The 17984-nt window shown below is 46.4% G+C and overlaps 1 protein-coding gene across 1 annotated transcript; it reads left to right on the plus strand.

Annotated features, from left to right (window-relative positions):
• The first annotated feature begins 3731 nt into the window (after nt 1-3731).
• LOC124698821 (kinesin-like protein KIN-7L) lies at nt 3732-8807 on the plus strand. Its single transcript, XM_047231237.1, has 13 exons — nt 3732-3863; nt 3944-4057; nt 4134-4215; nt 4300-4367; nt 4468-4530; nt 4618-4760; nt 5702-5804; nt 5912-5992; nt 6333-6401; nt 6482-6541; nt 6643-6795; nt 7009-7239; nt 8392-8807. Exons 1-13 carry the CDS (start codon nt 3792-3794, stop codon nt 8767-8769), a joined length of 1617 nt encoding a protein of 538 aa, XP_047087193.1. The 5' UTR covers nt 3732-3791; the 3' UTR covers nt 8770-8807.
• The last annotated feature ends 9177 nt before the right edge of the window (nt 8808-17984 follow it).

The following is a 17984-nucleotide window of genomic DNA, read 5'->3' on the forward strand; positions in this document are numbered from 1 at the left end:
CCGATTGTTGTGCGCAGGGAATCCAGTTCAATGCCTCCAGCATCCTTCACCCCAGCCACATCCCTGTATGAGATGCACATTTGAAAACCTTTTCCACGCCTTCGCCATGCAGAATGCCAAATGGAACTCGCAAACTAGGTGACTCATGAACAAGCTAGGCAAGATCGGGCCAAGGGGTTCCCATGGGACCCGTGTGGCTGTACGCTCGGTCTTGGTTCAAGAGATGAGAACCTCGGGTCCTAGTGTCGGCGAGAACACTTAAATCACCACATCTCCATGTGGCGGCCCATCCAAGCCTTTAAGCATGTTTAAAATAATCACTGATCTTATCACGTCATCCTGCCATACTAGGTTCATTCGCAGCTCTGATTCATCAACCGGATGGGTCAAAATTCGTCAACTAAGCATATTCGATATAACGGCTGTAGCGATGCACACAAGCTCAAACTTAGTCTTGCTAGGAGCAGTGGATCAGGGTATTTAGGCTACAAGGATTGTAAATGCAACACATAGGATAACTATATATGCCGATAAAATATATTGGAATCATATGCAATATGTAGGAACCAGAAGTAAAAGCATTTCCAAACCATATATGAACCAGGTTAGGGCTTGCCTTTGTCCCTGACAAACCAATATGGATCTTCGAAGATCCCATGCTTGACTTGTTCGTCGATGGACAATTATTGAGTTGCATCGTTGTCAATCTTCATCGTCTCGGGCACTTGCTCTATCGATCGCGAAGAAGCAACCAGAAAGGTAGAACAACAATCAACACATGACATCAATGCAATGCGCATACAAGAATGATGATATGACATGTTAAAGGTATTGAACTAACCCTAAGACATGATCATCAATTTAACTGGTGTTCGACGGAACTAGGGTTAGCAGTTCTGGAGCCCTCAGAGGGGTACAATTAGTTCTTCTAAAACAACTAGGGTTCAACGTTGTTTGTAAATGCATGATTGTGTAACCAAATTGTATATCTCATTTTTCTGAAATTTTTGATATATTATACATATTTTTTCCGATTTAAAATGAATTACTTATGAATTTCCAAAGTTTTAATCATTTGAAATCATTTCTGGAAATTCTGGAAAATTATAAAAATATGACAGACATGGACCCACATGTCATGGTTTTATTATTTTCCTAAATATTTACGAAAATGAATAAATATCTGATAGAGGGCCCCACATGTCATGGTTTTATCAATTACATAATAACTAGAAAAATAAAAAGAAAAAGAGGGGCTAGCCCCAAGACGATCAACCGCCTGGGTCAACCGCGCGGGGGCGTGGAGGGGCATGTTGGACGCGGGCGAGGGCGGCGAGTCGCCTGGTGGCGGCGCCGCGACCTAGATGTCGCCGGAGCATCGCCGACGGCGATGCCGAGTGGCGGCCGGGGCACGTGCGTTGCGGGCACGCCACCGAGGGCTAGCGAGAGAGGCGAGGGCACTAGGAGGACCGGCGGCTCACCCTGGACGCGTTGGTGAAGACGACGAGGCCGTGGAGGCTCGGGAACGGCGGCAAGCGGTGGTGGCCGACGTGGGGGAAGAGGGCCCGATTCGGCCGCCTCGGACCTTCCCGCGAAGAGCGCGTCTACGAGGATGATAATCACATCGAGGAGAAGCTCGTGGGCCTCTCGGGGAGTCGCAGGGATGGCCGGGGCTGCGGCGATAGGAAGCGGCCAGGGGCTAGGGTTTAGGCCACCTCGCATGAAGAAGAAGGGAACGAGGGAGAGAAGGAGTTGGGGCGCTAGGGTTCGTCCTGGCGGCGCATGGGTACTTGTAGAGGTTCCAGGGGCGGCGGCGTGGATCTTGGTGCTGCCGGGCTCGCAGGTGCTGCCATCGAGCTGCTTCAACGAACGGAGGTGGAAGATGAAGTTGCGATTTTGCACATAACCCCCTAGGGAATTAGCTGGGCCGGCCTGTTGGGCTGCTGGCACTGGAGAAGGAGAGAGAAGGGTTGGGCTGAGCCCAAAACAGGGAAGGTTTTTTCCTTCTCTTTTTAAATTTCGATTTCAAATTTGTATTCAACTCCTTTGATATTTGAAATTGCTTTGAAGATTCAAACTTTCTAAACTTTTGAAAATATCAATGATCTTCTTAATATATTTCAGAATTGCCATTTAACTTAGTTTTTAAATTTGGAAACTATTTGAGCATTTGAGATGAGAGGGAGATTTGCATAACATTAGGGTTTTCAAATAATTTCTTTTGTGCAAATTTTCCTAGGAAATTTTCATGATGCTCATGATGCACAAACAAACCCTATTCTAGGTTTAGAGAAACATGGATGTTACAATCGGCGCGGAGGTCCGGCGACAGGTACCGCCGCTCGCGCCGGATCTCGGCGCTCTCGCCGGCCGGCGCGAGAGGACGAGCGAGACATGCACCCGGAGGTGGCTAAGCCGCCAGCCGCTGCCTGGCAGGTGCACGTCCTGCCAGCCGTCGCACGACATCCAGTTCTTGTGCATGAGCCGCGCCATCTCGACGGGCAGCGGCACCCTGTTCGTCCGCTTTGCCTTCTTGGCGCCACTGTTGGATGCCTCAGAGTCGTGCTTCTTCTTTCCCATGGTTATGCAGCAGTGCGGGGCGGTGAGGGGTGGGAGTGGAGGTGTCGGTGGTGTGGGCAATGACAGAGACGATGACAATCGACTTTTAAGGCCGGACGCACGCGAAACACGATGCCATTGATGACGACGCATAATCCTAGCCGTCGCCCGACAATGCGTGTACAGAAGAAACAGCCGTGACATTGATGAAAGGCCTGCAGGGCAGCCGCAGAATAAGATATCGTCATTCCGTGTTTGGCTTTGGCACTTGCAGTGGGCCCGGGCACTGTGGCACTTCGTGGGTTCAAACCTAATGTTGCTATCGAGTACTGTTGCATGAAAACTCAACTCGAATTTGCATAAAGAGGTGATCGAGAATACCCTCTGGGTTTGTTGATTCCCACATTAGCGGAAACCAATACTTGAATTTCATCGCATTGGAATTCAAGGAATGTTTCAGGATTTTGTCACCAATCAGACATAGGCTCACAAAGGATTACTTCAAACCGATAGGAATGAGGAGCCGCGGGCAGGGCGTGGATGTCATATTGTTTTTTTGACATGAGAAAAACAATTCAGAAGTTTTCTGTACACGGGACCAGATTACCGGTTGAAGCAGTTGGGCCGGGCTTACATGTTTTGGAGCCCAGGATGCCCATATTATATGGAGTATGGACTAACCCCGATTCCATTCCATCCCCAGACAAGACAACCCGCCCGCTCCAATCCTATCGCCCTCACGCCCAAATTTCAAATCCTGCTTCTTCCCAACCCACCGTTCTAGCAGTCGCCGACACGCCGCCAGCCGCCGCACATGGAGAAAATCTCCGTCGCCGTCCGCTTCCGCCCACCCAAGTCCTCCGCCGACCCTGACGTAGACTCTTCCTCCTTCTCCGGGGGTGGCGCTGGCGGAAACCGCGAGTGGCGCATCGACGACACCCGAATCTCTCTCCTCCACCGCGCCGTCCCCGTCCCCGGCACCTCCTTCGCCTTCGGTACCGGGACCCCTGCTCTCTCTCGTCACATCCCCAACCCTCTCCCTCAATTTCTAACCCGCGCTGCTCTTTTCTTGGCCCATTCCCTACCCACCCAAAGACCATGTGTTCGACGACACGGCCACCAACGGGCGGATCTACGGCTTGCTCGTACGATCCCTCATCCGCGCCGCCGTAGATGGCTTCAACGGCACCGCCTTTGCCTACGGCCAGACCAGCAGTGGCAAGACCTTCACCATGAACGGCTCCACTGCCGACCCTGGGATCATTCCGCTCGCTATCCGCGACATATTTGACACGGCGGCCGAGGTAATTGTTTTTTTTTTTTTTTTTTTTTGCGGAGCTTATTGTTTCTTTCAGTCCTTTATTTTATTTCGGTTCTGGGACAGGCTGCAGACCGTGAGTTCCTTATCAGGGTGTCGTACATGGAGATTTACAATGAGGAGATTAATGACCTCCTCACACTCGGTAGCGAGAAGCTGCCGATTCACGAGAGCCTGGAGGTAAATGCGAGAAATGATTATAGTTTTTCTTCATATTACTTGATAGATTCTGTAAGGATTTGTATTGTGGCTACAGCGTGGTGTGTATGTCTCCGGCCTACGGGAAGAGATTGTTAACAATGCCGAACAAGTGCTAGAACTTCTTCACCGTGGAGAAGGTGCCATTTCTGTCCATTTATTCTTCTACTTGTTCAGATGTCTATTACCATTTCACCAATTCATAGTTTTCCCTTTTCTTACAGAGAATAGACATTTTGGAGAAACAAACATGAACGTCCGGAGCAGCCGATCCCATACTATTTTTCGGATGGTATACTGAAGCAACAAATGATTGTGGTGGTTTTATGTCCATTTTCACAGAGTGGAACCGACAGAATAAACTTTAAACTGTGTTGCTCTGTTGGTTTCAGGTCATTGAAAGCAGTGCTAAGGACCAGGTGAACTCTGGAGATGCAATCCGGGTATCTATCTTGGTATGTGCTTTTGACTGAATACCCGTGTGTGGAACAAAAGAAAATGTTTCAAGAATGCTGTGATTGACACTACCCTTTTTCATGTAGAACTTAGTGGATTTAGCTGGGTCAGAAAGGATCGCCAAGACTGGAGCGGATGGCGTGCGACTTAAGGAAGGGAAGCATATCAACAAAAGCTTGATGATTCTTGGAAATGTCATCAATAAGTTGAGTGAGAATGGAAAGCAAAGGTATGTCCATGGATCATTACACTGAGTTGCCAAATCTGTTACTTTCTCGTAACTGCACCAAGCTCTCACATTTAGTTTGAGCTGAGAGTGATCTCGTAGTTTGCTGACAGTAATCTCACAGTTATGTAACAAAAGTACATGTAGATGAATGCGACTGCTCTGATTTATTATATGGTATTACCCCCGTTCCAAAATATAAGCATTTTTAGAAAGGTATAAATTAGCAGTAGTTACCAAAGTTCCCAGCAACCATAAACAGCTACTGGTGTTACTAATTTAGTCTCAGTTTCTGGTTGCTGAACTGTGCTTATTATATCTTTTGTAGAAAACTAGCAATAAAAGTAGGAAAAGGCAAGCAAAGAACACAAAGCTAGGAAACAGTGGGTTGAACAAATGGGACTATCATAATCCACCACAATGCCAAACACAGCCTCAGTTCAGAACATGGATAACAAATGGCAAGCACAAATTGTATGGCAAAATTAACCATAGGTTTCATTTACATATTATCATTTATCTAAATTGTAATGATCATTATCCAAGAGTATTGAAGCCAGAAGTTATTGGAGCTATCTTTGCCATCTTTTAATGAGTTCCAACTCACTGAATGAAAAAAGAGATCGTTATCCAGGTGAAAGAAATATCCAATTGAACAGTGCAGTGTGTACTGCTTTGCTGCAATATAGAATTTTACCCTTTTTAATTAATCAGCCCATTATTCTCTATTTGGCTAATTTGGTAAATCCATTAGATATGACACTGTCAGATTTTCTTTATTTTTCTTGTCTCCTATAAAATCATGGGCTTATCCATAATGAAAAAGGTTATCTCATAGTGCAAGGAAGAAAGTGTGTTAATTCTACTTCAATTATGTAAAAACTTCGTAATATCCAGGATCTGCACTGTTTGAGGCACTTAGGTGGTTAATTGTTTTGATGCAGAGGGCACATCCCTTATCGTGATAGTAAGTTGACTCGCATTCTCCAGTCTGCACTTGGAGGCAATGCAAAGACATCAATCATCTGCACTGCTGCACCTGAAGAGGTATGCTCATATTTACATTTGCTACATCCAAGTAAATCATATAGTGTCAATCCTTCCTGCACTTACCCACCTTCACTGGTGTTGAATCTTCTAAAATTTTAATACAGATTCATATCGAGGAAACTAGAGGAACTCTTCAGTTCGCAAGTAGAGCAAAATGTGTAAGCAATTGTGCCCAAGTAAATGAGGTGAGTGTCGAAACTTCTATGGTGCAATATGAGTTTTAATTTCTAATTAGTACACCTTACACAGATATGTTTTTTCAACATTAATTTTGATAGCAGCAATACAATAGTATATATCTGTACTTTTGTGTATTAGCTTGTTCTACTGTTTTCATTTATTATTATTCCTTGTATGTGAAATGTATTTGGCATAAATTGCTAAAAATATGTTTAGTACGATGGTCTGGTTCTCATCAAAATACTTGCATTATTAGCATAAGAATCAATTATTGACTTCAGTTTATCAGCATGGTTTATAAGTAGTGATATTCTGAGAACCTAATAATGGATGTTGGAATATCAGATTCTAACAGATGCTGCTCTGCTGAAGAGGCAAAAACTGGAAATAGAAGAACTTCGTCAAAAGCTACAGGTTGGTCCAGTTTGTTTTATGTTGTCCTGCATATGTGATGTATGTTGCTGTTACTTGAGATTTTTTTCCTTAAATTTCAGGGTTCTCATTCTGAAGTCTTGGAGCAGCTTATCCTAAAGCAACGTAATGACATGCATAAGGTGTGTAAAGTCTAAGTAGAGCATGCACATCCTTTTTTGGATGCATCACACAACTGTTACCGTTTTTTAACAGATAAAGTTATGTTAATTATCTCTTGTAGTTTGAACTTGAGCGTGATCGACTGGCAATGGAACTTGAAGAGGAAAGGAGGTTAAGGGAGACTTTAGAGCACCAGTTGACCGAGCAACAAAAAATGTTAGAAAACCACGACAATATTGGCCTATCAGCAGAGCAGTTTACTGACTCTATACAGGTATGTTTGGTGAAGCAGCATTGTAAATTTTTGTTAGCTCAACCTGTAGTCTCTTGATATGTTGGTGCTATGATGGAAGCTTAATATTTTCCATTTTTCTATCTTGGTCCTGGTCTATTGGGAACAATATCATATTTTTCCTTTGAACCGTTTGTTAATACTTGAGCTCAGATGATGACAGAAGTCACAAAACTATTTATTGGCCTTTTGCAGCTAGATTCATTGAAAACTCCAGATTCTAAGCGGACACCAGATGGATTTGTTGCCAGCCGCTCACGCTATTTGAACGATGTGGAGTTCAGCCCAATACCTGAAAATTTAGGTGCTGTAGCTGATGAGGACCTCTGGATGCAGCTGAACAAAGGATGCATTACTGATCTTGATATGCTTGAGATGGCACCTGGTTTCAAATGTCCACCGTCCTTGCCAAAAGATACAACAGCAGTAAGTTCTATCAATATATTTGTTTGACGATAATATATGTTCTTATTTGCTTGTACATTTTTACAAAAGTTAACCTTAAGATGAGATAAATGTTTAAAACAGCAACAAAACAATGCGGTGAACAGAAGTACTGATAAACGATCACGAACACACGCAATAAAACATCTGAAACTGTTTAACACTTGATACCTACAAATCATGAACACATGCAGGCAGTGGATGACAAGCTCACACAGACATAACTGATCATCACAATAAACGGCAAAGCAAATATGTGACGCCACCATAGCCAGCCCACCAAGGCAGCTAGGAACTTAGGATAAGCTAGCTCGGATGGTAGACGCCTGGTGCTTATCCCGGAGAGCGCCTAGAATGTTTCTACAGGTATTTTAGGCGGTACATGTTTATGGACCAAAAACATGTTCTGTATATTTTTTCGGGAAACTAGTTAGCATAAACAAATTAATACTAAAATTTAAATCACGACTATTTGCACACTTTCCTTGACAGGACTGGCGTTTGATGTTTAAATTGTAATAAGCAATAACTTTTTTTCACTTAGCAAGAGTAGTGCAACCGAAGAGTGCTTTCTGATCGAATTTCTTCAGCTCCAGAATAAGTTGCATGGTGGTTCAGTGTACTAAGTACTAACGCAGATGCCTGATTGATAGAAAGTTAGAAACTGTGTGACTTTTCGATCTAGCAGGTGGTATATTTGTGATTCATCCAAGATGAATTACTGTGTGTAAAAAGGTCATGCTGAAGTAGCAAATTAACAGTCAGATTTTCCTAGTGTTAAAACTGAATATTCTGGAACTCCATTTTTTTTTTGCGGGAAAATCAATGAAATTTTATTCCTCTAGCACAGGGTTACAGTCAGCTAAAACTAGCCGTGAAATACAGTCTGGGATTTGGTGTAGCCAACAAGTGGTACTTCCTCCAGATCTACCTTCATTAGCCAAACAATTTGCAACCTTCCATTGCTCGGTTGGTCATGATAATTTGTCATTGAGCTGTAATCTTTTCCTGGTTAATTTGTGTTTCCAGTCGAAAGTTGGCTTTACTCATGATAATTGATCAAGCTGCTGAAATCTCTTTTCCCAATGTGAGACAGTTGCCTTCTCGCTGCTAACTCTTGTCTTCTCCCTGCAGGTTGCGCCATTAAAGGAGCCTATTGACGTGAGATGCCAAAGGCTGGAGAAGGACTGCATCTCCGACCGACAGCAGCTAGAGGATTCAAAAGCGAGCTGCGCAGTGCTCGAGAAGGAGCGCAATCAGCTCATAGAGGAGAACTCTTCGTTGCGACATGAGCTCTCCAGGTCGAAGCAGGAAGCCAATCATCTCGTATCCGAGAAGGAGGAGCTGCTGAAAGAGCTCGAGACCGAGAGGTACAAGATGGAGCAGCTGAAGCAGGATATCAGGATCTTCAGCCAGTCCTTCTCTCAGAGGCAGGGACAGCTGACGTCCCTATACACTAAATCCAAGGCCATCGTGGAGAACTGCAAGGCCTCTCAGGTCGCATTGCCCTGATGACTGATCAGAGCCTCAGAAGTACAAATCCTCGCATGCTTGCTGCACTGATGGCCTGCAGATTTCAATGCGCTTGTATAAGTTGTAATACATGTTTGCCTTTGTAATACATGCGTGGTGTGTGCAGTGTGCTTGATATTATTTGTGATAGACTGAGTCACCTTTGAGGAAGTTGCGTGTGTGTATACTGGAAAAGAAACATCAGTTTTGTTTGTCATTAGCCTTCTGGAAAGTGTCAAATGTAGTTGACACGTTATAATAGATAAACAACATGTAAGGCTGTTGCAATCCCCGACCTCTCAGCGTTTTGACGGTGCAGTGTGGCCCGCCACCGACCACCCTCTTTTTTTTTCTTTATGCGTTCATCTCTCCCCGAACCTCCTAAAAAAATCTCTCCCAGATCCCATCCGTGCTTCACCCCGCACCGCAATTGAGAGAGAGAGGGCCGGAGCAAGAGCATCCGTCCACCTCGCCGGAGCCGGCGACGCCGTGGATCTCCGCTTTTTCCCGGCGTCGGCCCCCTATACAAACACTAGGTCGCGGAGACCGCCCGTCGTTTGATGTCTACTCCTATTCCTCCCTGCCTCTCTATCCATTGTGATGACGCCTCCCCCTTCCGTTCTCTCCCTTTCTCCCGTCCCTCTCGATCTGCAAGGGGAAGGTCGCCTACCCATCTCCCCTCCACGCGCCTCCGTGAGTAGGAGCAGATCCTGCCTACCCTTTCCCCTCTTTGCGCCGCCAAAAGGCTCATATGCTCCACCCTGGACACGGCGTCTTGAGACCAGCGGTCCTCTCCTGCTCGCCTGGCCGTCCGCTAGCGCTGATACCGACGAGGGCTGCGTGCGACTGTATCTAGCGAATACCTACGATAGAGGTTACCCGCGAACACAAGTTTCCTTCAACCTAAGCGTGATATGTTTCCCATGATCCTGCTGTTCTCAGCTTACTTGGATATATTTATTCGCTTCCGTTCCTAATCCTTCTCCACTGGATCTAGGTTGTGTGCGGGACAGTTGTTATCTGCAGATTCAGGTTTAGTATCTCCTAGCGTGGAATCTTTTGATTGAGTACTCTTCGATATAGTTTCTTTTGTACCAACATCACTTCAGATTTTTTTTTTAAATAAATAGTTGCAGATTCTAATACCAAATTATGCATACAGGCCCTAGCGTTGTTGTAGGAAAATTTGCTCCAAACAACAATGCGTAAATTTAAGGCCATCTTTGCAATGTATTTAGCTCCTATTATTCTATACAAGGGCAGTACCTTCTTTGAGTCGCTTGATTCCGATGGTACTATCCCTGTATTGTTGTCTGAAGAAATAGCTCGGGCATTGAGAAGACAAGCTTCGTCTGCATTATCGGTAATAATGAACAAGCTTAACTATGGGGTTTTTTTGGATAGAAAACACTCACAACTCAACTATGAGGTGGACTGTGGATGGCTACTGCGAGGAAACACTGAAATCTCAAACCAAGATAATAAGGGGTTGCCCGATCTTGTCAGTAAGCACGATGGATGGTGATGACCACACGATGAACACAGCGGATATAACACGATGATGAAGTGGAAGATAACTTGTATGACGCAACGAAGTCTCTCGATTGGTCCCTGTCTGATGCGGGCTAAGCCCGAGGGTGTGCCCAATCTTCACGGTTTGACCCGGGTGAGTGTGATTGCGGAGGGGGATTCGCGGGGAAGTGGATGAACACGAAGAACACGATACAAACACACGCACACACACAATCGGTTTGTCCTCGTTGGCCCGAACCACCAACTCGATAGAAGTTGCAAGGAAAAGACCTTTCGGTAGAAGTCCCGCAAAAAGATCGAAAAATCGAAGATCCTATGAATCTAGAAGGGTGAAAAGACCAAACTCAATAGAAGTGCAAGCAAAAGACCAAATAGGTAGAAGTGCAAGCAAAAGATCAAGATTGGTAGAAGTCACCAAAGAGATACAATAGGATTCGATAAGGAGCCCGGGTGGTACAATAGGAATTAACCTAAGGTGGGGGTTTCCCAAATCCACTAGGGGATAATAGAGGCATAAGCCAATTCATCTAAACATCATCTCTCCCTCATGAAGGTGGGGGTAGGTGTCTATTTATAGGCAAGGGGATGAAGGGGTAAGTTACAAGCCAAAGGGGGCTGAGATCTGGCTGAGGTTCGATGGGGCGGAAGTTCCGGCCATCCTGGGCGGAAGTTCCGGTCCTGGGCGGAAGTTCCGGCCACAGCTCTGCTGTGCGAGCATCTTCAGTCTTGACAGCATCTGGGCGGAAGTTCCGGCGATGTTGGGCGGAAGTTCCGGCCTGGAGCGTCCAGCGCTTCTTTCTCCTTCTCTTCCATGCTTCCGTGACATCGGCCTTGCGTCCTCGGGTCTCCATGGCATCCTCTCTTCTCCCCGTACTTGTCGTCGAGTTCCTATCATCAAGATATGACGGGGTATGAAGTAGTATATCGTCCCAAATAGGCGATTCGAGGCACGCGTAAAGGAGAAGATTCACCTTAGCGTGCCGTCTTGGCGATGAAGCACATGATGCGGTGAAGACCGAAGGTCGCCCCGTATCATCTCCCCCCACTTGAAAAAGAGTCGTCCTCGACGATAGCTCTTCATGAACGTTTATAGGAGGTAGATGACAACCACGCTCGAATGTCGCTTCACTTGTCAAGAGCCCTATCAATAGCACAAGAAAAGCCAAGCAACACTCAAAGCATAGCCAATGTTCCACGGGTTTAGCAAGAGAGCGCAAGTAGAAGGCGATCACCTTGGCATAATGTCGGTGTGCTCTCATTGAGAGATCTTGTGTAGTAGATGTATGGGGTTTGTAACGGCCCAGGGTAGTACCCCTAATAGATAATTGTTTGTTCTTTTTCTTTACTGCATCATCATGGCATATGCATCATATCATCCATGTTTTTGCAAATAAAAATTACTTTTTCATAAACCCTAGCTTGTTGTTTCTCTCCTCATATGTTTATCTAAAACCTTTTCCCCTTATCATATCTTCAAAATCATAAAACCTAAAATACTATTTTGGATATGTTGAACAACTATTTCCAAACCTTGCTCTAGTATTTTTCAAATTTGCAAAAATAAAATATTTCTCCTTAAGAAATAAACCTACCTATTTTAACTTCCTCTCATATGGGTTAATAAAACCCCTCTCCCTTTTTTTAAACAAACCCTAAAACAATTCTACAAACGAAACAAAATGATTTCAGATTTTTGATATTTCAAAATAAAACTGGTTTTGTTTTATTTTTTAATTTACAAAGTGTTTAAAACAGTTTTCTAAAACAAAAGAAAAAGGAGGCAGATTTTAAAATAAAAAGAAAACAAAACCTCCCCCCCTCTCCCGGGCCTTCCTCCTCTCCTTCTGGCCAAACCCTCTTCCCTCCTTTCTTTTCCCGCGGCCCAGCTTCTCCTTCCTCCTCTTGGCTTGGCCCAGCCCAGCCCAGCAGCGAAGGGGTACGCTCCTCTCGCTCGTCGTCTTCTCCAGCGGGGCACGCACATGGCGTGAGGAGGGTGCTGTGGTCCTCCCCACCACCACGGCCGCCTCCACCTGCTCCCTCTTCCCCTTTATCTCGTGAGGAAACCCTAGATGCGCCATCTCTTTCCCTCTCCGCCGCCGCTCTCCTTTTCCCCTCTTGCAAGCAAACACGAAGGAGGAGAAAAACCCCTCCCCGCCACCGTGAAATCCTCCATGGCGGCTGCCGCTTCCCACCTTCCTCGCCCTTCTGAGGACACCCAGAGATGCGCCTCGACCTCCTCTTCAACCTGGTGTAATCAATCGAGACGGGGTGCGCTATTCCGCCGTCGTTTTCACCGATTTCTTCTCCGACCCCGGCGGCCATTTTCTTCGATTCCGGCGCCACCCTCCTCCTCTGCCCTCGCCGTCGACGCGTAGAGCTCCAGGGTGAGTCCACGCACCTCCTAGACATCATCTTCACCCCTTTTGCTTCCGTTTTCCGCCTTTTCACCGTGAGTCCGGCCACCACCGCCGCAGGACCTCGTCGCCGGTCGCCTTCCGGTGATCCCCAAGACGGCGCGCCACCACCTTCAGGTTCCCCTTGGCGAGACGCGCCGAACGCCTCCACCCGCGCTTCCGGTACCCCTCGCCGCCCACGCACGCGACGCCGCCGCGGTGACCGCCTCCGTCCGGAACGCGCACGACATCCCCGCATCGAGCACTTGCTGTGCGTGCACGCACACTTCGCCACGCTGGCAGCCGCGTGGCGCGTGGGCCCTCTCCGTCAGTCCTCCTGGCTCGGTTCCATCCCGTGAGAATTCCATCTCCGGATCCGCATCTAGCATATTTGCATCTAGGCCCCCGCTGTTTTGATTCCTCAACCCGCAGCCCTCCCTCGGTTCCTTTTAACGAAAACCCCCTGCATGCTTTGAAAACTAACCCGGGGTCCTTCCCCCTTTCTGGAAATTATTTCCAGGCCCTTTTCTATTTAAATAAATCTGTTTCTATATTTAAAAATGCTGAAATACTATTTCCTTAATAACTTTTAATCTGTAATTCATATGAAAATGTTTTCTATATGAAAATTGATCAGAAAAATGTGATGAACCTGATTATGCCATCCATGCTTGCTGTTGCCTCATGCATCATATAAATTCGTGATAGTTTGCATTATCACCTATATGGAACATATGGAATATGTGGGATATTACATAAATGTTGTCCCGGTTCCATTTAACTTTGATGTAGCTCACCCCTGCCATGTTGCTATGCTAATCAACCCTTAATTTTGGCGATAGTAAATGCAACTCCAACTCTAATTTGTTAGTCCGGGGTTCCGACTTCGATTAATTTGGATAAGTGCATTGCATCATCGCTGCCATGCCATGCATACCATCTTGATCATGCTGGATCTTCTTTGTCTGTAGTTGTAATATGTGCACCCGATGTTTGTTGTAGCATTTGCTTCTTCTCGGGATAGGATCATGAAGTGTTGTTGTGAGATACGACGAGTTCTCCGACAAGTGCTTCTGCAGCTTTTCACAGGCGAGCCCTCTCTCTTCACCTATTTACTCTCTCCCTCGCACTCGCTATCCTTATGTTGCGATTCTTTATCGAGTCACGTGTCCTATCCACTTGTGTACCATAATAATCCTATATGTATCATTCCTTACCCATAGCGGTTGCTTGATGTTTGAGCCTTGCGAGTCGTAGGCGTGTTTAGGCTCTGTGTTTTTCTCGATCTGTTATCGGGATATGTTGGGTTGTTGGGAGGTTATCACATGCTATATCAGTTGTTGGAGATACACATGCTTTACTTAATTGTTAACAACTAAAATTGTAAGCGGAGGCATCTGTGAGCCCCTTTGCGAAAGCATCGGAACTTTGACTTGCTAATGTCCCCTAGGACCCGAGTTCTTGTTAATCGTTCCGAGATTGAGCGCTCTACCCATGCGTGGGGACGATTATTGGGCCCCCCTCACCCATTACCTTTTCTCAAGTCAGTTGAAAAGGGGGCCACAACCTTGGTTTTATTTGCCTATGCCATGTATGCCATGCTTTACTTACTGTTGCCTTCGGGTGTTTATTACTGTTGCCTTCGGGTGTTTACTTATGTACTGTACCCCGCGGGATGTTTAGCGAAGCGTGTGGTTCGCACGCCTAGCCGCCGTCGCAAACCCTGAGTCCGCTTCGGAGTACGGCCGGACTTCGTCACGGGTAGCTTAGTTGGGTGGCCCCCCTAGACTTTCTTGTTGAACTGGGAACGGTCTTGTTGTGAGACATCCACCGTCGTAAGTGGGTCGAGCATGCGTATGGTTACATTTGGGCAACCCCGCAGGGTGTACATCTTATCGATAAGCCGTGTCCGCGGTTATGGACGACTTGGAATTGTATAGCTTGATCATAGAACAACATACACCGTTATCTTGTTGCTAATAATCTGATAATAACTTGTGTAGTAATATAGCATTACTACAACCGATACCTAATAAAACTTGTCCACCGTTGAGTGCCTTTTACATTGCCTCTTCGCAATTGTTGAAGGGGATATGTGTATTTGGCTGGGTTATGTTTGTGTAGTATTTATCTGTTACCTTGTGCGCTATCTTATCTTCTCTGATTAGACGGATGTTGTAGTGTGTCTCTATTGGTTATAGTTTTGCTGCCGCTAAACCTACCATATAGCCCCAGGCGATATATATATATATACTCGCTCGGCGAGCATAGCCATTTCTAGTCTCGCTAAGTACGTGCCGGAGTTCGTTCCTTGGTACTTACTCTCGCCTTTTCCCTTTCTCTTTTGCTTCCTCCCTCTTGTCGGCAACCGATGGCCCAACTTTGACAGGTACGAGATGACGACGTTAGCAAGGTTACCCTTCCGGCTTGGCTTGGGCAGGGTTATGGACGCCACTGGTTATCTTCAGGACTCTTAGTCCAATTTGTATCTTGTCCGTACTCGGACATATTCGATCTTCTGTATGATTTGGATCTTTGTATTGTATATTTGTATCTTGACTCGTTGGAGTCGTTGTTGTAATATATGTATCTTGTGGGCTCTATTGTAATCCTGTTGTAATGTTACCGCTCGTGTTAATTCCTCCGGCATCACGTGTGTGATTCGTCGCGCACGTCGTGTCGGAGGGCGTCTCGAATCGATATCGTGCGGATTTCGGCGGGAACGCTGGAATCCTCATGGTACCGGTTCCGGGGCGTCACAAGTTGGTATCAGAGCCTCAGGTTGACGGTACCCCACTAGTCCAGCCTGTAGGATAACCTTGCCAATGGTCGTTGAGTTTAGAGTGTCAAAAATTATTTTCTAAAATTCGTTGGATAGATCTGATTAGCTCTGATTTTTCTCCTTATCTATATTCTTGCTCTTCTTATCCTTGCGAGTTTTGAGTCTTCTCTCTTATCTGAGTTCTCTGAGTCTTAGGTTCCGACGCGGGTTGGACGATCTATGCCTTATCCTAATAGGTCTGATCTCTGAAGATTTCTGACAGAAGAACATCACCGACGGCTAACCTTTGTCTTCTTTGTTGACGCCATCTCGGGTTATGTGATCCTTCCTCTATCCCATGTGTTTTTGACCTCATGAACCTTCGATGCCGCTGTTTACCAAGATCGTCAATCTGTATTCCTGGAGTTGGTTACGCGATTCTCTTATTCATGTACAGAGTAATACTTTGAGTGCGGGATGGAGTCGCGACCATACCGACTACTCTTATTATTTGCTCTTGTTACCTGAATGGGTGGATCAATGTGATTCTAATTCCTTCCATCTTTGTGTACGGCGCCTGATCATCTGCGACCGAGGCTTCCGACGGAAGCGCATCATCAACAGCGGAACAACAACTTCTTGTTAGTGGTGTCGCCGATCAACATGGAGCAAGAACTCTTGCTAGTGGTGTCGCGGAGATCGACACGACGCCAGAAGATCTGATAGTTCACCTCTCTCCCCCGTACCTGGACGTGGAACCTCGGGGCGAGGTTCCTTGTTAGTGGTGTCGATTGTAACGGCCCAGGGTAGTACCCCTAATAGATAATTGTTTGTTCTTTTTCTTTACTGCATCATCATGGCATATGCATCATATCATCCATGTTTTTGCAAATAAAAATTACTTTTTCATAAACCCTAGCTTGTTGTTTCTCTCCTCATATGTTTATCTAAAACCTTTGCCCCTTATCATATCTTCAAAATCATAAAACCTAAAATACTATTTTGGATATATTGAACAACTATTTCCAAACCTTGCTCTAGTATTTTTCAAATTTGCAAAAATAAAATATTTCTCCTTAAGAAATAAACCTACCTATTTTAACTTCCTCTCATATGGGTTAATAAAACCCCTCTCCCGTTTTTTTAAACAAACCCTAAAACAATTCTACAAATGAAACAAAATGATTTCAGAATTTTGATATTTCAAAATAAAACTGGTTTTGTTTTATTTTTTAATTTACAAAGTGTTTAAAACAGTTTTCTAAAACAAAATAAAAAGGAGACAGATTTAAAATAAAGAGAAAACAAAACCTCCCCCCCATCTCCCGGGCCTTCCTCCTCTCCTTCTGGCCAAACCCTCTTCCCTCCTTTCTTTTCCCGCGGCCCAGCTTCTCCTTCCTCCTCTCGGCCTGGCCCAGCCCTCGACCCAGCAGCCGAAGGGGTACGCTCCTCTCGCTCGTCGTCTTCTCCAGATGGGGCACGCACATGGCGTGAGGAGGGTGCCGTGGTCCTCCCCACCACCACGGCCGCCTCCACCTCGCTCCCCCTTCCCCTTTATCTCTCGTGAGGAAACCCTAGATGCGCCATCTCTTTCCTCTCCGCCGCCGCTCTCCTTTTCCTCCTCTTGCAAGCAAACACGAGGAGGAGAAACCCCTCCCCGGCCACCGTGAAATCCTCCATGGCGCCGCCGCTTCCCACCTTCCTCGCCCTTCCGAGGACACCCGGAGATGCGCCTCGACCTCCTCTTCAACCCGGTGTAATCAATCGAGACGGGGCGCGCCATTCCGCCGTCGTTTTCACCGATTCCTTCTCCGACCCCGGCGGCCATTTTCTTCGATTCCGGCGCCACCCTCCTCCTCTGCCCTCGCCGTCGACGCGTAGAGCTCCAGGGTGAGTCCACGCACCTCCTAGACATCATCTTCACCCCTTTTGCTTCCGTTTTCCGCCTTTTCACCGTGAGTCCGGCCACCACCGCCGCGAGACCTCGTCGCCGGTCGCCTTCCGGTGATCCCTCAAGACGGCGCGCCACCACCTTCAGGGTTCCCCTGGCGAGAAGCGCCGAACGCCTCCACCCGCGCTTCCGGTACCCCTCGCTTCGCCCACGCACGCGACGCCGCCGCGGTGACCGCCTCCGTCCGAACACGCACCGCATCCCCGCATCGAGCACTTGCCGTGCGTGCACGCACACTCTCGCCACGCCGGCAGCCGCGTGGCGCGTGGGCCCTCTCCGTCGCCTCCCGGCTCGAGCTCCATCCCGGTGAGAATTCCATCTCCGCATCCGCATCTAGCATTTTTGCATCTAGGCCCCTGCCTGTTTTGATCCCTTAACCCGCAGTCCTCTCCTCGGTTCCTTTTAACGAAAACCCCTGCATGCTTTGAAAACTAACCCGGGGTCCTTCCCCCCTTTCTGGAAATTATTTCCAGGCCCTTTTCTATTTAAATAAATCTGTTTCTATATTTAAAAATGCTGAAATACTATTTCCTTAATAACTTTTAATCTGTAATTCATATGAAAATGTTTTCTATAT

Source organism: Lolium rigidum, chromosome 3 (genome assembly GCF_022539505.1).
Source record: "Lolium rigidum isolate FL_2022 chromosome 3, APGP_CSIRO_Lrig_0.1, whole genome shotgun sequence".
Taxonomy (NCBI): Eukaryota; Viridiplantae; Streptophyta; class Magnoliopsida; order Poales; family Poaceae; genus Lolium; species Lolium rigidum.

Excerpts from the sequence above, each read along its gene's own strand:
- LOC124698821 (XM_047231237.1), top strand. The coding sequence starts at position 3,792 with ATGAACGGCTCCACTGCCGACCCTGGGATCATTCCGCTCGCTATCCGC. Across the intron at positions 4,531-4,617 it reads CAATCCGGGTATCTATCTTG|AACTTAGTGGATTTAGCTGG; the intron begins GTATGTGCTTTT and ends TTTTTCATGTAG. Across the intron at positions 6,402-6,481 it reads AACTTCGTCAAAAGCTACAG|GGTTCTCATTCTGAAGTCTT; the intron begins GTTGGTCCAGTT and ends CTTAAATTTCAG.